Consider the following 13800-nt stretch of genomic DNA (forward strand, 5'->3'; position numbering starts at 1 on the left):
GCTACCTTTTAATTTGTGGAGGAAATCTGCTAAATTAGATTTTGACTATAAAATCAATCATTTAAAAAGACACAAGAGTTTTAATTTGGGATTTAACATCTCGAACGTCTCACATCAGACCTTCACCGCCACAACCCTGAGAGCACGAGAAGAAAGCGACCACTGTCAAGACCACCGCCTCACCTTTCATCTTCTCCTTCAAGGTGAAACTTCCATGGATCTTCTTCAGCTCAGCCTCCATGGTCAGGCCGCCGATGTCCGCCTCCAGGTGAGTGCGGTTCACCATGCCGATGCCGAACACTATGAGCGTGACGTGCTGGGGCTCGGAGCTCACCAGGCTGCGTCGCCTCCCGCCCGCACCCGGCGGCTTGTTGGGCGTGGTGGGGTCCTCCTGCTCGTTCTCAAAGATCACTTTGCAGAAAGGCTCCGACGGGCGACGCGCACCCTCTGCATGAAAGTTGTGGGATAGAAATACATATACAGAAATCAAAATGAAATTAGTGACTACTACTTCTATATCTACTGACATTTCAATAAATGTTAATAAAATAGTCATAAGCTACAGGGGAAAGAAGGCTAAAGAAATAGCAAATGAGAACTGAGATGAAAAGGCAAACAATGGACGGCATAATGTGTAGAACAAGAGGTACAGAAAAGTAGAGGTAAAAAGTAGAAAAGAAAGGAAATGTATGTTTAAGCAAAGTGACTGAAATTAGGAGTTTGTGGCGTGCTGGAAGCTGATTTCCACCTGAAAGGCAGTTCTCCGGGGAGCTTTTCTCCAGGATGCCAGTGGGATCAGAGATGAGGGAGTAGAAGTTGAGCAGCTTGTACATGTTCTGCCAACACTCTGCTGACGGCTCGCTCTGCTCCGACACCGTGATGGAGTCGGAGTCGTCCATCGGGATCGCCATGTGGTCGGCCACGTCACGGGAGCCCTTCCGCGACACCTGAGGACGTTGCGCAATTTGCCACGTTATGAAACAAACAGAAATGTCACAATATGCATCACGGGGGCTGGAGGCTAAACAAACAGCCATGGTGACTTATTCTTTCTTTTCTCGTCCTGCTGTTTACTGTAACACAACAGCTAGGATGCGGGGACTTGTCACGACAGTTGCGGTTAATGAAATCTCTAAGCTGAATACAAGGGTATAGAGGAGAGTAACTCATTTATTTCAGCAGAAAGAGCATCCTTGGAGACGCGGTGTAGATAATAACTGGAGAGCCTATCACCCCCTCTCATACATCTTTATTTTAATAAGAAAATCTCTTTTCCAAAAGTGCTTCTCAAAGTTCGAAGCTGATGTTCCCACTACGGAGGCAAAATAACCTCCCTTGCAGTAACTGCTCAGACAGGTTGGCAGATTCCACCATTTGTCTGCATGAAAAATGTGAACTGAATAAAATAACAAGAGATCACACTGTATTGCGGATAATGGTGCCTGTTCCGGGAAAATGCTTCTAATCTGCTGGCTCCCTCTAGAGTTTGAGTGGTGAAAATGTCAGTTCACTGGCTGGTACTCGCTGTACAGCCTGGAAAGGTGTGCCACTGATGTAAGTGACCTTTAATGTAGTTTGAGCCGGAGAACAAATTGAATTCTTCTAGTACTGGCTGTTCCAAGATGTTGGGCCTTAAACGTTTTACTTTCCTGTTTCAGCATTTGCCAGTTATCAATGTCTGATGGAATCCATTTAACAAATTGTGTTACACTAATGTATTATAATGAATATTTCCAGAAGTGCTACATAAAAATGATATGATACCTTAGAGGTGCGCCGCTCCGAGCGTCCGAGGGAGCTGCGTCCTCTAGGCTCCCTTCTTCCCAGTGTGTCCATGCCTGATGGAGGTCCGTTAGAAGGTAAACCTCCGGCAACCCCTGCTCCTCCGCCTCCCCCGCCGCCTCCTCCTCCTCCACCTCCACCACCACCTCCTCCTCCTCCTCCTCCACCTCCAGCCACCCCTCTCTTGCTCTTAAGCGTTTGCGTCCCGCTGCGGCCGCCCCCGTTCAGGCTCCCGCGGGAGCTGCGGCTGAAGTCCGACGACCTGAAGTGGCGGTACGGCCGGGCCTTGAAGGTGGGCGTCGGGGAGGCGGAGCCGGCGGTGTAGCGGCTCAGCTTGATGTCGGTCTGCGTGGCCTTGATGTCGTCGATCATGGTGCTGAACTGGTGGATGAGGCGCACCAGGGCCATGTCGACGCGCTGGCTGATGGCCTGGCAGGCCGTGGTGAAGTCGCAGTGGAATGTGTTGTAGTGGCGGCGGTTGAGGTCGTGGAAGGAGAGCGGGACAGCGGTGGGACCCTGCGGAGCGCTGGTCGACTTCTCCATCACCACCGCGTTCAGGCTGAATGTCTCAATCAGCAGCGCTGGCTTGAACTCAAGTGGAGGGAGGTTCACCATGCCTTGTCTGCGCGTAGAGAGAACATAAAGGGTTATGACTGTATTTAGCAGACATTCTGTACTTCCATTTCGAGTATATTCAGCATTTAGGGACATTCATACCCTAATCAATTTTTTATTGTTTACCTCCTAGATCGCTTGTTCTTGCGCTCTTTGGAAGTGTCAGAGTCAACGATGTCTGCTCTGAGACAATCCAAGTTGCCAGAAAAAGACAAGTGCTCTCCAAAATACATCTTGTAACTAAGTGGAGTGGTGTCTTGGGCCTGGATGCCTGTGTAGCTCAGCAAAGGCTTGAAAACAACCTGAGGGGGAGAAAACAGATGATCAAGGCAAGGAACGGAACAGGGTTTTTTTTTCGAGGGCTTCTGACATCTGTGTAAAAAAAAAAATGAAGATAAAAATGGTGAGGTAGGACAAAGCCTAATCTGAGACACCGGAAATTAATACATCCAGTTGCTGAATCCTTTTATCCTGTTTGTTCTACTATTGAGAAATGGATTCTCTTGTGTTTCATTCTGCCAGAGGTGACATTACTCATATCAGTAAAGTGGACCACTTCTTCTCTCTCAATGAACACATCCGACCACTGCCTGCTTACATGGCATCAATGAAAACCTCATTTAAAAACCAATTCCACTTATCAGTAAGCTGCAGATATGAAATAAATTGCCTGCCTAATGACTTTTAAACACAAAGCGCAATAATAGATGAAATAACAAAGAAATGCAGACAGCACCTGAGCATCGGCCAGCTGAACAGCAGCCGGACACTGGTTGCCCTCCTCGATGTCGGCCAGGTCGTCCTGGCTCGTGCTGCGTTGGGAATGCTGGGAGTGGGTCCCATCCAGGGTGTTCTGGTCGCTGGACAGCACTGTGTTGAAGTCTGATGCAGAGGGGATGGTGGGGAGGTTACACGTGCCACCTGAGGGTGCAGAAGACAGGTTTTTGGGAAACACGAGGAGGCACTTCCTGTTGGTTGCTGTCAAGTTTTCTTTCAAGAATGCGTTCACACCAGAGCTTGTGAGAAGAGGCGCTGTGAGCGAGTGGAGTGCTTTAGGGTAAAAGACTTAAACACTCCACCTCCTCATAACAAAGATGTTATAATGAATTGCAGAGGAGGCAACAGAGAGTGTTAAGGGCAACTTTACGGTCGTTTTATGCACAACCTGGAACTCTAAAGAGCCACATCACATTCATTTAATGTGTTGGTGAAGAACTGCTGTAGCTAATTTGCTGTGCTGTCACTGGCCCACACCTGGGTAAGTAGATAATTACAAAGTTAATAGTCTTGGGCGCAAATCCAGCCATTACACACGTAGGATTGTACCCACAGGTGCTCCGCACAATTCTGAAGGCAAGATATATTCTGGTGTTTCCACATAGTAAACTGCAGCTGAGAGAGAATGAAAGAAATGCAAAGTGCAGCTGTTTTCCAGCTCAGAAGATGAGTGGGAGTAAGGAGCAGCGGAGGGAGGGAAAGAGCAGCGCCGTGAGGGATGAGGGGAAGTTCAGGTCGCTAAATTGTGCTAACACGGTCGGGTTCTCACAGTACGTCAGGCAGGGAGGTATCAGTGAGGAAACAACGTGACTTTGGCTCTCCGTCACAACAGCATAGCTGAAGGCTTGAAGCCAATTACAGGGGATTTCAGAGAGTCTACCAAGCTACCACTTGACTACACCATTTTACACGATTTGAATGACATGCACTGCTGCACTAGATGGCTGCTAATAACCAATGTGGTTAAAAATGCTAAAAGGAGCCCTGCAGTTGAATTGGTGTTGTGTATCAGTGGAATTTATTTAATTTATTGTTTTTAATTTATGTATTGCACTGAAATATATTTGCTCACTTGTAGCATGTGTGGAACACGGGTTTGTTTGTATGTGGGGCATAAAAATTACAATAAAGGAAGTCTGACATGTAAGGAGAAAGTGGTATTTTATTTTAAAAGCTGGGTATTTGCTCAAATGGCTATGACAGCTAACCTAATAGAGATTAATTGCTCTGAATGACTAAAATGATCCATATGGTGTTTTGTAAAGACAGTGGTTGCAACTTGCAAGTCAAATGTAGTCTTTGATATGTGCTGGGATTGAAAAAGTTCTGATTCTGATGCCCCTGGTGGTAATATCAATAAAGACACAGTGGCTCTAACCCACAATATAAAGCACTGAATATTATATGTTTATCGTTTTGCTACATGGCATCCATTTCCTTTCAACAACGACAACGTGGCTGTTCCCAGGTTTGTTTGACACAAGATCCTGCCACACAGTTCTAGGTGACTACCCAACTAACGAGGGTCACACGCTAGCTGCTGGCTAGCTACGTGGGTCACCAACACCATCAGCACAACACCGAGCATCAATCCCTGACCTCCTTCTGGGCTGTGAACTGCTAGTGGTTGGTACTGGTAGAGGCTGACAGGAGATTCCAGTGAGTCTAGTCAAACAATATTACATGGAAACATAATTCCAGTTGTTAAGCTGCTGTAGAGAAGTGAAGTTGCTAGTAGTTAGAGTGTCGCTATACAGTCGCTATAACAAATTATTTAATGATACACGTATTTTATTATGTGTCAAAGCCATGAGTTCATTTTGGAAAGCTAAAATCTTCCATTAATAAATAAAAAAAAAAAAAAAGTAAATATGTTGATAAAGAAGAAATTTAAAAAGCCTATGGTGTCCCACCTGTCTGCAGGCTGTTGTGCTGGGAGCGGTTGACGGGGGACTCCTGGACTCCAGCCCCGGTCCTGTTGCCGACGGCGTTGGACATCCAGTTGTAAAAGCTGACGGACGATGGCTCAGACAGCAGCGGGTGCTCGGTCAGCATGTCTGTTCCTAAACACCAGGAGAACAAGATTGAGGGGGCACTGCCTCAGGGAACAGACTAAAGAAAAACTGGACATCGTCTGTAGTTATACGTGATGATTCATTTTCCATTGTGGTTCATCTAAATGTGAGGATTACAAAATTACTGGCAAAGACGGGGTGTCTAAAATGTTCAAACTCTCACACATCATTTATGATCTACAATAAGGAAGATATGGGATTTTATGAAGCTTGGCAATCTCCGCAGGGGTGATAGTGAAAGAAAGTAAACAGCTTATTGCACATCCAGTCTGAAGACCACTTTGCTACTCTTCACTTTGCTGATCAGTAGAGGTCAGTATTGGAGCAAAAATGACAAGTAAATCAAGTTCAACTACAGTGATCTTTGGTTACCAGATCCTTCCAACACAACAGTGGTCAGATGTGAGTACCTGTGCGGGTCAGGGAGCTGCTCTTGGCTGCGGCGGCGGCGGCAGTGGCAGACGGTTCGTTCCTCTGAGGAGTGCCCTCCAGCAGGTTGTGCAGGCTCCTGAAGCTGCCTGTCAGATTGCTCAGGAGGCTCTCCTTCCTGGGGCTGTCCTTGGCCGGGAGGCCTGCGCGGCTCACGTGGGCGGGTGAGTCAGCTGCTGTGTCACCGCTGGTGTAGCTCAGAGACTGGTAGGGATGGGAGCCCTGGGTATGACAAGTGTACAGATTGCTGAGAGGAGGTTATGTCCACGCCACATCATTTTTCACAAGCTGCCGGTGGCTTTTGCGTCTTTAACGACAGGTGGGATAAATTGTGTCTGGCAACGTTACGGAAGCGGTTGAACCCACAGATGAAGTGACACCTTTTGAACAAAAGAGCTGAGTCAGCTCAATAAAACTAAAGAAACAAAAAAAAACATCCCACTTTAATTTGGCAGACAAAGGAAAACGTCATCTCGCCACTTAGTGTAAGATCTAATCTCTCCTGGAATCACCTTCACACCAAAGCAATGGACCGACTCCTTCCTTTAAAGAGGTTCATTCAATTTAGCAAAGTGTTTTTAATGTTGCGACCTTGGTCTATGTAATAACATAAAAAAAAAAAAATCTCCTCACTCATTTAATGAAGCTCAAGATAACTGAACATCTAAGTCCCTGTTTTGTCCAGAGGTATTACATTTACTGTCACAAAAATCTAAGAAAAACTGAAGCCACTAAGCTTCAATCGGTTTGTCATTTCAAACGATTTGCTAACAAACTGGTGTCCCTCCAAAAACAAAGATTCATAGATGGCTTACAAGAGATCTTTCATGTTTTCACGTGCAATAAAACTTTTTACTGCTATCTCAGCCTGGTTAACGTACAGTATGTTAATGCTTTATTATACACTGATCAGGCTTAACATTATGACCACCTTCCTAATATTGTGTAGGTCTCTCTTGTGCCTCCAAAACAGTTGTGACTCATCAGAGAATGGACATGGGGGGCCTTTGGGTCCTATAGGTTGAGGATCATCTGTGGATCATCCTGCAGATACTGATCAGTTTGAATCTAGTGAATTTGGAGGCCAGGTCAACACCTTGTGCTGTTCTCATTGCTATGGGGTGGGGGTGCCTGGTCTAGTCTAGGTGGGTGCTACATGTCTAAGTAACATCTACATGAACGCCAGGTCCAAAAGTTTCACAGCAGAACACTGTGTTATCACAAGATGGTCAATGTTATTTACTTCACCTGGTCATAATGTTATGGCTGATCAGTGTATGCACATATTACTACACAAATGGTGTCTGTATAGATATGGAAATGTATATGTCCATGTATTAAGTGAATTCATGAGGTGACATAATTAGGATATACAGGTAGAATCTCTGACCTTTATTCTGAGTGCAGACTCGCTGTGTGCGTGGGACTTGGACAGCTTCCTCATGATCTCCACTCCGCTCACAGGACCGGAGTTCCCCTCTTTAGGTGGGGGGCGGCTGCACGCTCCCTCCAACAGCATGGTGTGTTCACTCACTGTGGCTTCACAATAATTACATAAAATAAAACTCAAAGAAAACACATGCTGTGTAAATGTAAATCTGAACACTCCCATCGCTGGTTTCCTTTCAACAAGTCATAACAGTCTGTTTATTTCCATGCAAACCCCGAAGGAGTAAAGGTTAAGAGCTTCACGGTCCATCTGGGGTAACAGATGGGTGGCTCGCAGAAATATTAGCACACTGAAAGCTGCAAGTTCCCACCTGCGTCAAATTCAAATTCGGCCCCGTCAGCGCTGGTGTCACTCTGCAGTGCGGCTCCGTTGTCCAGGCCCAGGATGGTGTCGCCGTGGCTCTGCTGAGGCTCCTTAGGTTTGGCAAGCTGGTTGGGCCTAATCAGACCAATAGCCTTAAAACCCTGAGTCACCACAATGAATTTCATCCACTGTCTGGCCAAAGCTACCAAACCCTTCTTTAGAGTCACCAGAGCAGGGACGCCGTCATTCTGAGAAGGAAGGAGCAGAAGAAAGAGGTGGATTAATGCCACAGAGTCACACTGATAATGGATTCATTAAAAAACTGAAGGGCAGCCAAGAGGATTTAGATTGCTTACAATAGTTGCCAGTGCTTTGCCTTTTTTTTTTTTTTTTTTTGGAGACCATGTAATATATTCAATAGTTTTTAGCTATTTAAGTTGAGACCTTTGTAAAAACTGATGCAGTGTAACAGAAGTGAGTCAGAGGCCTCGCACTAACCATGGTAGCCTCCTCTATGATGGAGTAGTCAGCTTGCTGCAGATAGCGGTGCAGGATGTTACAAAGCATACAGGAGGGATTCTCATGCAGGTAGCGTGCTCGTTTAGTTACACGGTTGTACTTGCTCCGGATCGGGATGTGGATGCTCTTCTTCTGTTGGCGAACAACAAAGTGGAAAAATGCATATCACAAAAGAATCTGATACAACTGGATGTTTCAGGCAGTTTTGAAATATCTTACAATGAAAAGCTATTTCAAATAAATCATTTTTCAATAAGTCCACCTGGATCGGCTAAACTACTGACCTCAAGAGCTTCTGTCATGATGCAGCCCATGACAGCACACACGCGCAGTGTGCCCTCCATGTCCAGTTTGCGGAGAGAAGATTTGAGCTGGTCAATGGGAACCAACCAGGCTCCGATGGCTGGTGTGGCTGTGCTGAGCAGATTCAACTGCCTACAAAGACAGAGAGTCAGAGAATTTTCCGTCAATATACCAGTATATCCTGAAATATATTTATACTTCTGATGCAGCTGATGTGCAAAAAGCAAAAGCGAATTAGTGTCAGCAACTTTTGCCGTTATCGGAGTCTAAGGGTGATTAATTGAGGATTTTTTTATTATCCATTGCAGACACCAGGTGCAGAGCCGAGTTATAATAAAACTCTGAATATACCTGCCAGTTAGATCAGTTTGCTGACCTGTGAGACTGACACATCTGCACCACAAGCAAAGCTGACAACTGCTGACAACCGTTGCCAGAAACACACAAGAGAGGATTTTCACAAAAACCTCCTCCAGCACATAAATATTGTAGTTATCGCACTCTATTGCTGCCGCACCACCGACAAGAAAAGCAGATGAGCAGTGAGCTTATAGTGCTTCAAAAAGATGATGATAAAGTGCGGCGGTTTTTTGAACTCAACTATGAATAGAACCACTGTGCAGCCGTACCTCGAGATGGCTTGAGAGGGGGAGCGCACGTTGGTGGGAGCAGCGAAACTGAACCAGATCTCTCTGATGGTCAGCTTCATGCTGCTGGAGTCGGGCGGCGGAGGCATGAGGGGCAGGTCTTTCTTCAGGTCGTCCGACTCGACTCCCTCATCCTAAACAGGAGAAGAGAAACAGTGTTTGACAGGAGGTATTATTCAGCAGCGCTGCAATAGATTTCCCGCTGTGCTCTGTGACTGGGGCTGCAACACATCACTGTCAGGCAGACTGTAGCTGTGGCCATCATAACTTATTTTTAACATCCAAGTGGATCCTGGCTAGTCTGCTGATGTAAATCTCTCCGCTGTCACTCTGATCTGGTCCAGTCAGATTACTGCATAATAAGGCTGAATCAATTTTATGTGAACCCAGATGTAGACATATATACATTCACTTGCCAGTTTATTAGGTACACTTGCTGTGTCAACCTAAACAGAAAATTAGAACAGTCATGACAGAGGATTTGGTGCAGGACTGTTATAATAGAACGCATTCGTTTTCACACTGACCCAATGTACCTAATAATTTGGCGGGTGAGTTTATGTTTATAGAAGAAAAACTTTATGTCAGTGAAAAGTGCTTTTTTCCCCCCACATCTAATAACTTCTCCTTGCTCCATGTTCAGGCTCCCTGCCACGCCGCAGAATGAACTCGGCACTGAGAAGACACCTCTAATTTGGGATCGATAAGAATCTTCCTGTTATTCACAGCACTAAGAAACAACGCATTCTGACCAAATCCACAAAAATTCAATTTGCAGAAATGCGACCTGCAAAGAAGCACAACAGTGCTTCACTTTTGGCCGCAGGCACTCAGCTTTCTTCTGAGCCAAACACTCTTCTGCACATCAGTTTCTGTGTTCTCCAGACTGTAGGTGGGTGTAACAGGGTCCCACCGGTTTCTGCCAGTTCTGAGCTGACGGCACAGCAGGACATCTCTTGTTTTTGTGCATATCGTAGCTGTGTGCCGTGACATTTCTGCTCGTGTGCTGATGCAGGATGGCCATGCTGTATCTAGTGGTTATGCTCACCAATCAATAGAAACCCGGTCATATTTTTTGTTTAACCATCTGTTATGTTCAGTAGCGTTAGTTTGACTGTGCTTACAATTTCCTCTCATTTTTGACCTTTTAAAAACTGTACATTTGACTATTTCCAAAATATAAGGTTGAAGATCTAAATATATGGCACACCAATGCAGAAGGCATAAATGAACTTTCTAAGACAAGTATTCTTGTGAAGTCACTAAATGCCTTAACCCATTCAGACCGGATCACGCATCTGTGCGTGTTTACCTTTAAGACCGGATCACGCATCTATGCGTAGTTACCATTAAGGCTGGCAAACGCGTCTGTGTCATTTTGAGCGTTGTCGTCTTTTTCGAGGCACATGTCAAATTATATGCACTGTGATTGGCTGAAATATTCTTGGGGTGAGTGACAGAGATGCTTAGGGATTTTTTTTTTAAACTCGACTAGTAAAACGCTTTGTGATTGGTCGAAATAAGCCTACACGTGGAGTATGTTTTGGTCGAAAATTTTAAACACCGTGCTAGCGATCCGTCACGGCTGACTCAAGTGAAGGAAGTGATATTGACGAAGTAATTGAAAAAATAGATCTTTACTGATTTTCAAAATTTTAAAAATGTTTGGTGTTTATTGATTTTTTAAAAAAATGCATTTGAAGATTATGCCCTAGCAAGTCAGTCAAGTTGAAAGCCAAAGAAGTAAGCTGTCAAATGCTTTTTATCTCATGTTTTTATCTGCTATAGAGCCTGAGAAATTAAGGTTTTAGTAAGCGTTGACATATTTTGAAAAACCTCAGGTTTTGAGAAGGGGTTTAGAGAAGAGTATTTAGGCCTGAATGGGTTAAACATCACAGCTTGCCACATAAGCATTCAACATGGTAAAACACAGAGATGAATGTGGTTTTAGTTTACTAATACAGTAGAGGCAGTTTAAGGTTAAAGTGCAATTTTTGCCACTTTCCAGTAGCACAGGTAACTGTATCTCACCTGGTCGTCTGAGTCTGAGTGCTCGTTGGCGTCAGAGGCAGGACTGATGGTATCATTAGGCAGGTTGTCATCAGACACATCAGTGCTGTAACCGCTTCCTGTCTGGGAGCCTGTCGAACCGTTGCACTTGGACGTTCCCGTCTTCCCTGCAGCATCCGAGCGCCCCATCACACCGAACGCATTGTAAAGAATGGCTCCGGACTGACGGCCCCCTGCGACGCAATGTGGAATGCATTTAACATTTTAATATTCTTGGTCCTAACCGGAGGAATGACTTTTGCGGTGGATCAGTTCACCTTTGACCGTGAGGTTCTCAATGCCGCATTCAAACATGATCCAGCCCCACTTCTCAAGACACGCAGCCGAACGGCCCAAATCGCCTGCTGTGGCCTGAGCGTCTGTTTCATCCACCAGTGAAAACTCCTCCATCTCCTCCAGACCAAAGAGCACTTTGGACTTCTCAAAAGGAATTGCTGTGATAGCACATGTACCAATGTCTACAAAAGGAGGAGCAAAAGAACTGTTAGAAAATCTGCAGTTCTTAAAAATTCAACAGCAAAGAAACATAAATGTATTAAGACCCAAGACGTTTAAACCCAAGGCTTGATAGTGTTGGCCAAATAAGGGCACTTTTTCACACAGCACATTAACAAAGAGGTTGTAGGTGTCCTCCTGAACCAACCTGTGGAGTCCAGGCCTCTGAGCTGGCTGTGGATACGGTGGATATTGAGCCTCGCAGCGATCTCTTTGCCCTTCTCGATACCGGCGTTGGAGCGCAATGAACCGGAAGACTGAGGCTGCATCTTGGTGGCAGAGGCGTACTTCTCCAACATGACGGACGGTCGGCCGTGTTCCGTGGTGTTGGGAGTCTCCTCCACGATACCTCTGAAAGGAGCAGAAGGTAAATGTCCATTAGTTATTACATTTCATTGACTTTGTACTCTGATTTAAAACTAGTCTCAGTCCCAAAAAATCTTCAAGATTAACACCACAACACAGGTAAAGCAGGTATATTTGCGCTGAACTCATTCACAGCAAAAGGCTTAGTCACTGTGCCCACACAAACAACAACAAGTAGCGGAGGCATTACCTGTTCATCCTGAACTGGGTGGCGATCCTGTCGAAGCACAGCGCCACCAGAGACACATGGGTGACACACTTACTGGAGCAAGACGGTGAGCCCTCCTCTACAGAGGCCTGCAGGAGGCAAAGGTTCACCTGTGTGGGAAGGACAACAAAACAATAAAATAACCAAACCAATGTGAACTAAACCGCAGAGCTGGAAAATACTGTGTTGAATTCTGTTTCTATCCACAAGAAGATCTTAAAAAATATTCTACAAAGTTGTATGATATGCCACTTACCAACAGTATATCTGTATATATAATTCATATAAGGATCCTTTTCCCAAATCAAAACAGCAAATGATGTCAAAAGGAATTCATTAAGTAGCAGAAAAGGAAAGTAGAATCTGATCTGCTTGGATAGAGCAGTGTGTTTCCACAACAAGGCCCTTGTAAACCGAGGGTTGTGGTTTAATAAGTGAACCCACCTTTATTTCACGCAAATGTACTGTGTTGTACTGTATGTTTAATTGTTCAAATGTGAGGAGTTCTAAAGCAGTGCTTCTGATTCTGCACTTGCTCTTGAGCCTCTCGGTTTCAGAGCACATTTCAAGGAACACTGTTGGCCTCTCATTATTCTGGGTCATGGGTCTCACCTTGGGGATGGAGACGTTGGCTTGGAGGCCCTTGATTTTCACATTATCCGGTTTGACAGACAGGTCCGTCTGGCCGTGGGATATGTTGAGGGAGCCAGGGGTCGTGCCCTCTGTCTTGGACAGCTTGTGCTCCTGCTTGCCTGTTTGGCTCTGTGTGGATCCAGACCAAAAACAACGGGACATCAGGCACGGAGCAATGAAGCCTGCTTCAATTTACTTTTGTCCCCAATTTAGAAGCTGATTTTGTTAAATCTGAAAAGATTTGGATTAGAAACATTTACATATCAAGGGTTGCTGTACTTACAGACTCAGTGACTGTGGACTTGCTGATCTGATAGGCTTCGTTGAGGACTTTGCCATGCAGGTCATCAAGAATGGCTGCTGGATGTCGGATACTGGCAAAGTGGACCATAGACTCGATGTACCTAAAATAAGCCAAATACTTTAAATAAAGTTGTCAGAATGACAAAGTGTCATTGAATTATAAATCTTATTCTTTGTAACCGTTTTTTAGTTAAAAGATTCCCATAATCATTTATAACCAAAGCTACTGGGTTATTTTTCACCTCCTAGCTCTAGATACCTTCTAGATATACTTTATCTGATTCTAAACTGCACTAGCCAGGAGATCAATTCTTGTAAGAGCATTGTTAACCCAGTGAAGCTGTCCTTAGGCAAACTGAAGATTCACACGGCTATACAATCAAGAATGAGCCCAGACTCTGAAGCATTGGTGGACTGTGGATGGGGATTAAATTGGCTTAAGGTCAAATCTTAGCCTCAGGCTATAAATACCTCTAGACAAGGAAAGTGCAGTGTGAGAAAGACTCACTGGCAGCTGTTAGGTTATGTTTTTTTGTTAGCAAAAATTTCAAACAGACATACACTGATCAGGCGTAACATTATGACCACCTTCCTAATATTGTGTAGGTCTCCCTTGTGCCTCCAAAACAGTTGTGACTCATCAGAGAATAGACATGGGCCTTCTGAGGGTGTGGTGTCTGGCAACAGAATGTGGGAGGAGGGGAGGGGCCTCTGTGGATCATCCCGAAGACACTTAATCAGTTTGGGATCTAGTGAATTTGGAGGCCAGGTCAACACCTTGTGCTGTTCCTCATGTTTTTTTGAGTTGTTCCTAAACCGTTTTTG

The 13800-nt window shown here is 45.0% G+C and overlaps 1 protein-coding gene across 6 annotated transcripts in view; it reads right to left on the reverse strand.

Annotated features, from left to right (window-relative positions):
- kiaa1109 (KIAA1109) overlaps positions 1-13800 on the reverse strand; it is a 75319-nt gene that overhangs the window by 32544 nt on the left and 28975 nt on the right. For all 6 annotated transcript variants that reach the window (XM_084568657.1, XM_084568653.1, XM_084568655.1 and 3 more), the window contains exons 33-50: positions 12956-13076; positions 12652-12801; positions 12022-12149; positions 11614-11816; positions 11228-11428; positions 10932-11143; positions 8883-9034; positions 8235-8385; positions 7930-8082; positions 7439-7679; positions 7069-7217; positions 5660-5900; positions 5088-5237; positions 3134-3318; positions 2524-2699; positions 1765-2404; positions 749-947; positions 184-447 (exon numbers count right to left, since the gene is read on the reverse strand). In XM_084568657.1, coding sequence (XP_084424783.1) covers positions 184-447; positions 749-947; positions 1765-2404; positions 2524-2699; positions 3134-3318; positions 5088-5237; positions 5660-5900; positions 7069-7217; positions 7439-7679; positions 7930-8082; positions 8235-8385; positions 8883-9034; positions 10932-11143; positions 11228-11428; positions 11614-11816; positions 12022-12149; positions 12652-12801; positions 12956-13076 — 3716 coding nt within the window. The remainder of the gene's footprint in view (positions 1-183; positions 448-748; positions 948-1764; positions 2405-2523; positions 2700-3133; positions 3319-5087; positions 5238-5659; positions 5901-7068; positions 7218-7438; positions 7680-7929; positions 8083-8234; positions 8386-8882; positions 9035-10931; positions 11144-11227; positions 11429-11613; positions 11817-12021; positions 12150-12651; positions 12802-12955; positions 13077-13800) is intronic.

This window comes from Chelon labrosus, assembly GCF_963514085.1.
Source record: "Chelon labrosus genome assembly, chromosome: 20".
Taxonomy (NCBI): Eukaryota; Metazoa; Chordata; class Actinopteri; order Mugiliformes; family Mugilidae; genus Chelon; species Chelon labrosus.